This window comes from Rhipicephalus microplus, unplaced genomic scaffold (assembly GCF_043290135.1).
Source record: "Rhipicephalus microplus isolate Deutch F79 unplaced genomic scaffold, USDA_Rmic scaffold_29, whole genome shotgun sequence".
Classification (NCBI taxonomy): Eukaryota; Metazoa; Arthropoda; class Arachnida; order Ixodida; family Ixodidae; genus Rhipicephalus; species Rhipicephalus microplus.
This window is the reverse complement of record NW_027464602.1, coordinates 3,731,345-3,738,407: the sequence shown is the minus strand read 5'-3', so window position 1 is coordinate 3,738,407 and position 7,063 is coordinate 3,731,345. Positions and strand designations below refer to the sequence as shown.

Here is a 7,063-nt window from a genome sequence, read left to right as displayed (position 1 = left end):
TTTTTTCTTTGCGCTAATAGCTTTGAAGATATGTTCTGATGGTGTTGAGAGTGGAGCAAGGCTATCTCCGTGGCGCAATGGGCTAGCGCGATCGGCTGTTAACCGAAACGTTGGAGTGTCGAGCCCTCCCAGGAGTGGTGTGTTGCTTTTTTCTTTGTGGTAATAGCTTTGAATTATGTTCTGATGGTGGTGAGAGTGGAGCAGGACTGTCTCCATGGCGCAATTGGCTAGCGCGATCGGCTGTTAACCGAAAGGTTGGAGTTTCGAGCCCACCCGGTGGGGGTGCGGCGCTTTTTTTTCTTTGTGCTGATAGCTTTGAAGATATGTTATGATGGTGGTGAGAGTGGAGCAGGACTGTCTCCGTGGCGCAATTGGCTAGCGCGATCGGCTGTTAACCAAAAGGTCGGAGGTTCGAGCCCACCCAGTGGTGGTGCGGCGCTTTTTTTTCTATGGGGTTATAGCTTTGAAGATATGCTCTGATGGTGGTGGGAAGGGAGCAAGACTGTCTCCGTGGCGCAATCATTCCACTTCCGGCCACGACAGTGAACGGACGTGTTTATCATGTGCTCCCGCGTAGGGGCGGTTTCAGCGGCCCGTGTGGGCCGCGGTATCAGGTGTACCGAAAAGCCAGGCGAAGATTTCCAGGTTGTTCTGCCTCAGCTGCCTTCAGGTGATTCCGTTTTGCACACGGTTTTTTTGCACGGAAACTTGAAAGCCAGGCCATATCGAGTGGAGCATGTCCGAGACAGCCTTGCTCGTCTTTCGCTGCTGCCGGAAGTGGTTGCCCTAGGGGCATACCAAATGAATCATGTATGGGCAGTGACGTTCAAGGATGATGAGGGTAAAAAGAAGATGCTGGCGGCGGAGTCTTTTGATCTAAAGGACCATCGCTGTATGGTGGTTGACCCCCGTGATCGAGGTGTGCGGCTGAAGTTGTACTGGCTTCTTCATGGCGTGCCGGACGAGGCTGTGCGAGTCGCCTTAACGCCCTACGGAAAAGTGACCGAGATAAGCAGAGATAAATGGAAGGTGCAGGGTTGCAATGATAAAGGTTCAACCACGCGGTCGGTCACGCTGAGGCTACACGCGGGCGTGTCCGTGGACGACCTGCCACACCAACTGCGAGTTGCGGAGGATATGGCGCTCGTCGTAATTCCTGGCAGAGCACCGCTATGCCTCCGATGCCGGGCTATCGGACACATTCGACGGGATTGCCGCGTGCCGCGCTGTGGGGTCTGTCGTCGCTATGGCCACGATGACGCCCACTGTGTGAGGTCGTACGCCAGCATTGCGGGCCCAGGCCAAACAGACGAAGTGTCTGAACACCTGATGGATGCCGTGGATGCCGAAGAAGCGAGCAGGGAAGACGGTTATACGGAAGGCCCTGCCACGCCCCCTGAACAGTCTTCTGGGGCCGCACTGGAATCTACCAATAAAGGCGACAAGCACTCTGGTGCGCCAGGAACGAATTTAGACACGGCAGCAGTAGAGAACGACGCTACAGCAGCGAGCAAGTCATCTTCAGCTGCGCGAGAGGGCGGCCCGGAAGCAACGGACGCCGAGATGACCAAGGCCGGTGCTATCGCTTTTAAGCGAGCTCGTGAAACACCTGACCGTACCGGAAATGTTGACACGTCGGCCATCAATGAACCTCCAACAAAGACGGCGACTGGTCGTCGGCCTACCTTTAAACCACGACCAAACCTGTCTCCTGACCGTAGGGGCACTCAAACGTCGGCCCCGCCGTAGCGGAGGAGACGTTCCGAGGCCTTCTACGCTGAGCACACGCAACCACTGTTGCGACGTGAGTATGACACCTGACGAAACAACCTTCAAGAAATGGCGACTAACTTTAAAACTGGTATTTGCATCGCGACGTTGAACTCAAGAGGCCTGTGTTCGCGCAGGAGACAATGCCAGATTAGTCGCATTTTGTTAGAAAACGACATAGACCTCCTGGCTGTACAAGAAACTAAAATGGAAAGTGAAGAACAAACGGAGCAAATGGTTCAAGTTTTTCGCTCTAGGTACAATGTCTGCGTTTGTCATGCTGTTGGGCGGTCAGGAGGCTGTGTCGTTTTCATACGTAGTAGTATCGCGGTTGTTGAAAATGTGTCTACCTGCGATAGCGGTAGGCTGGTTGTGTGCGACTTCAGTGTTTCTGGAATGCCTTGGCGCGTTGTGTGTGTTTATGCACCGAATAGATCGCGCGAACGGGTTTTTTTTTTTCAGAGCGATTGAAGGATTCTTGAAAACGGAAAGAAATGTTGTGGTTCTAGGGGACTTCAATTGTGTCTGTAGAGCTGAGGATAAGACAACGAGCTTCAATGTGCGCGATAGAAGCGCTGAGCTGTTGAATAAAATAGTGAACGAGACAGGGCTGGAAGATGTCGGTTATGTAATGACGCGAGAGGGTGAAGTAGGATATACGCACTTTCAAGGTCATTCGCACGCGAGGTTAGACAGAATATATTTGTCGGCAAAGTTGGTGCCACTATGCTCATCTTATCAAATTCAACATCTTAGTTTTAGTGATCATTGTCTGGTCAAGGTCAACGTTGGCGAAAAACGTAAGGCTGCGAAGTTTAATTGGTTTCTATGGAAATTTAATGAAAAGCTGCTGCAAGATGAAATATTTGTCACAAAAACCAAAGAATGTCTTTCAAATGCTCTTCGTTTGGAGACCAATAACTTCATAGCTGTGTGGGAGCAAATGAAGTGTGATATAAAGATGATAGCGATTGAAAGAGCCTGTGTATTACGTAATCGGGAAAGGCAACAAGAGAGGCAGTTACAAAGCGAACTAGACTACATGTTAAGCGTAGAAAATGAAGTGCCGGGAAAATTTAAGAAAGAAATAAAGGAGGCGAAAGCAAAGCTCGAATTCATCGACGACGAAAAGTACCGCGGAGCAATGATAAGGGCTCGCACTGAACGGCTGTGGATGGGTGAAACGCCCACTAAGCGGGTGCTCAGTGAAGAAAAGAAACATGCAGCAAACAAAGAGATAAATGAAATTCGATACCGCAATTACATTACCCGGGACCGCGAACAGATAAAGCACGCCTTTGTCGAGTTTTATACGCAACTCCTTAGCCATACAATCAATGACCCCGAACGATTCAAAGAGGACTTTCTGACCCTTATGCCGAGATTGGAAGACTCTGAGCGGGAGCTACTGGAAGTAGAAATCACTGTGGCAGAAATTGAATCAGCTATAGATAACCTGGGTAACGGCAAGTCACCAGGGCCGGATGGGCTTGGTGCTGCCATATACAAATTTTTTAAGACAGAAATGGCACTGGCATTACACCGAGTGATCAGAGAATGCTACGACAAGCAGCAAACACCTCATTCATTTAGGACAGCACACGTAGTATTAATCCCCAAAACTGATGACCCCGCAAAGCTACTTTCAGTGGAATCCTACCGACCTATCAGTTTGAGCAACACTGACTATAAAATATACACGAAGGTCCTAGCAAGACGGCTCCAAAGTGTTGTCACATCCCTTGTCGGCCCGCATCAGACATGTGGGATTAAGGGCAGAACCATATTCACAAATATACACGTAACCAGAAGTATTCTAGAATGCTGTGATGCAAATAATGACCGCGTGGCCATGATTCAGCTAGACCTGCACAAAGCGTTCGATAAAGTCGTACATGAAATTTTGTTTTTATTGCTGGAACATGTGAATGTAGGAACTGTCATTACAGAAGGCGTTAGAATGGTGTATCATGATTGCAGGGCTAATTTAGTAATCAACAAAGAAGTAAGTGCTTCAATTCCTGTGCGCTCGAGCGTGAAGCAAGGTTGTGCCTTGTCGCCACTCCTTTTCGCGCTTTACTTAGAGCCCTTCTGTTTACGAATACTTGCATCACCAAGTATAAGAGGGTATACGTTTCTGACCAGTGGAATTAGAATTTTAGCCTATGCTGATGACGTCGCAGTGTTTTGCAGTGACAAAGAAAGTGTGCAAGAAGTTGTACGAATAGCTAGGGAATTCTGTGCAGCAACGGGCAGCGCAATTAGTTGGCCAAAATGTCTAGGCGTTTGGCATGGCCAGTGGCAAAGCACACCCGAAGTTTACTGTAACATGAATTGGAAAATCATGCCCGGAAAGTACCTCGGTGTGCCTTTGGATCACTACCGCAATGCTACGGAGTATTGGTCTGAGGAACGTCAACGCATTAAAAATTGTACTGATAAGTGGGGAGGTCGCAATTTATCAATGTTTGCAAAAGCGTCCGTGTGCAATGTATTTCTGATTGCAAAAGTGTTTTATGTATTACAAGTGTTAACCATGACCCGCACTTCGGTCCAGAAAATGCACCGAGTATTCGCGACCTTTATATGGGGGTCGCAGTGGGAGCGCACGAGCCGGTGCAATTTATTTCATAGGGTAAAATATGGTGGTCTGGGGCTTTTGCATTTGTTTTTTAAGCAGTTGGTGAGCAGATTCATGTTCGCTCGAGATCAAACTGACAATTTCTTGAGAACTGTGATCCAAGCAAGACTGCAGACCCCCTTATCTGATTTCGTCGTGTCATCTTTTTCCTTCGAAGCTGGACCACTCAGTCCTTATTTGCGAGAAGTAGTTACAGCTACACGCCTGCTCAAGGAAAGATTTTCGTACGAATACTTGTCCGACGTGACTAAAAAGAAACTGTATCGTGACCTTCTTGATGTCTTCCTGCCAGTGCCCGTCTACCGAGCTTCGTGCAGGCTAGGTTCTGAGCGTGACGTGTTTAAACGTGTTAAGAGAATGCCGGTCAGACCCTCTGTCAAAACATTCTTCTTTCAAGTGCATACCGGCACTCTCCCTGTACTGCCATGGCTAAAAAGTAAAGGGCTTTTTGTACCGTGGTCCGTCAACTGTCTAATCTGCGGCAAACCAGAAACGATAAATCATATCTTTCTCGACTGCCATGATGCTGTGTTCTTGTGGGACGTACTACAACGGACTATAAAAAAAGAACTACCTATCAACGCTTTTGGAATCCGTTTTCTTCCGTGTGCAGCTGCAGGGGAAGTGCCGAGTGACATGTTAATGTTGCTTTGCATGCATAGTGTGTGGAGGACAAGAATGGATGTTCGACATATGCGTGTAGACGCACGTTCAGCGAGAGACTATTTTGTTGAGAGTATGCTGTATACACGAGACGTGTTTAAAGCGCTGCCTGAACCCCCCGAGTGGTTACCTGTGCTCGACCAATTGGCTTCTGTGAAGCCTTTTTAAACCAAGTGCACTGGCCAAGTTGAAGCTGGTGTTTTAGTAAGTGTACATATTTTGTATGTATTTCCTTTGCTTGTGGTTATTAAAAGGCAATAAAGAAAAAAAAAAAAAAAGTCTCCGTGGCGCAATTGGCTAGCGCGATTGGCTGTTAACCGAAAGGTTGGAGGTTCGAGCCCACCCGGTGGTGGTGCGGTGTTTTTTTTTCTTTGGGCTGATAGCTTTGAAGATATGTTCTGATGGTGGTAAGAGTGGAGCAGGACTGTCTCCGTGGCGCAATTGGCTTGCGCGATCGGCTGTTAACCAAAAGGTTGGAGGTTCGAGCCCTCCCAGGAGTGGTGTGTTGCTTTTTTCTTTGTGGTAATAGCTTTGAAGATATGTTCTGATGGTGGTGAGAGTGGAGCAGGACTGTCTCCATGGCGCAATTGGCTAGCGCTATCGGCTGTTAACCGAAAGGTTGGAGTTTAGAGCCCACCCGGTGGTGGTGCGGCGCTTTTTTTTCTTTGTGCTGATAGCTTTGAAGATATGTTCTGATGGTGGTGAGAGTGGAGCAGGACTGTCTCCGTGGCGCAATTGGCTAGCGCGATTGGCTGTTAAACGGATGGTTGGAGGTTCGAGAACACCCGGTGGTGGTGCGGTGCTTTTTTTTGTTTGGGCTGATAGCTTTGAAGATATGTTCTGATGGTGGTGAGAGTGGAGCAGGACTGTCTCCCTGGCGCAATTGGCTAGCGCGATCGGCTGTTAACCGAAAGGTTGGAGGTTCGAGCCCACCCGGTGGTGGTGCGGCGCTTTTTTTTCTTTGCGCTGATAGCTTTGAAGATATGTTCTGATGATGGTGAGAGTGGAGCAAGACTGTCCCCGTGGCGCAATTGGCTAGCGCGATAGGCTGTTAACCGAAAGGTTGGAGGTTCGAGCCCACCCGGTGGTGGTGCGGCGCTTTTTTTTCTTTGCGCTTGTAGCTTTGAAGATATGTTCTGATGGTGTTGAGAGCGGAGCAAGACTGTCTCCGTGGCGCAATTGGCTAGCGCGATCGGCTGTTAACCGAAAGGTTGGAGGTTCGAGCCCACCCGGTGGTGGTGCGGCGGTTTTTTTTTCTTTGCGCTGATAGCTTTGAAGATATGTTCTGATGGTGGTGAGAGTGGAGCAAGACTGTCCCCGTGGCGCAATGGGCAAGCGCGATCGGCTGTTAACCAAAAGGTTGGAATTTCGAGCCCACCCAGTGGTGGTGCGGCGCTTTTTTTTGCCCTGATAGTTTGAAGATATGTTCTGATGGTGGTGAGAGTGGAGCAAGACTGTGTCCGTGGCGCAATGGGCTAGCGCGATCGGCTGTTAACCGAAAGGTTGGAATTTCGAGCCCTCCCGGGAGTGGTGTGTTGCTTTTTTCTTTGCGGTAATAGCTTTGAAGATATGTTCTGATGGTGGTGAGGGTGCAGCAGGACTGTCTTCGTGGCGCAATTGGCTAGCGCGATCGGCTGTTAACCGAAAGGTTGGAGGTTCGATCCCACCCGGTGGTGTTGCGGCGCTTTTTTTTCTTTGTGGTAATAGCTCTGAAGAAATGGTCTGACGGTGGTTAGAGTGGAGCACGACTGTCTCTGTGGCGCAGTGGGCTAACGCGATCGGCTGTTAACCGAAAGGTTGGAGGTTCGAGCCCACCCGGTGGTGGTGCGGCGCTTTTTTTTCTTTGGGCTGATAGCTCTGAAGAAATGTTCTGACGGTGGTGAGAGTGGAGCAGGACTGTCCCCGTGGCGCCATTGGTTAGCGCGATCGGCTGTTAACCAAAAAGTTGGAGGTTCGAGCCTTCCCGGGTGGGTGTGTGTTGCTTTTTTC

The 7,063-nt window shown here is 49.3% G+C and overlaps 1 protein-coding gene across 1 annotated transcript; it reads left to right on the top strand.

The window, feature by feature from the left end:
- Nucleotides 1-543: 543 nt before the first annotated feature.
- LOC142786730 (uncharacterized) lies at nt 544-2,093 on the top strand. Its single transcript, XM_075884373.1, has one exon. The coding sequence runs from the start codon at nt 562-564 to the stop codon at nt 1,747-1,749; it is 1,188 nt and encodes a 395-aa protein (XP_075740488.1). The 5' UTR covers nt 544-561; the 3' UTR covers nt 1,750-2,093.
- Nucleotides 2,094-7,063: the final 4,970 nt, after the last annotated feature.

Bases quoted from the DNA above. Each gene is read 5' to 3' on its own strand.
- LOC142786730 (XM_075884373.1), top strand. From the start codon at position 562: ATGTGCTCCCGCGTAGGGGCGGTTTCAGCGGCCCGTGTGGGCCGCGGT.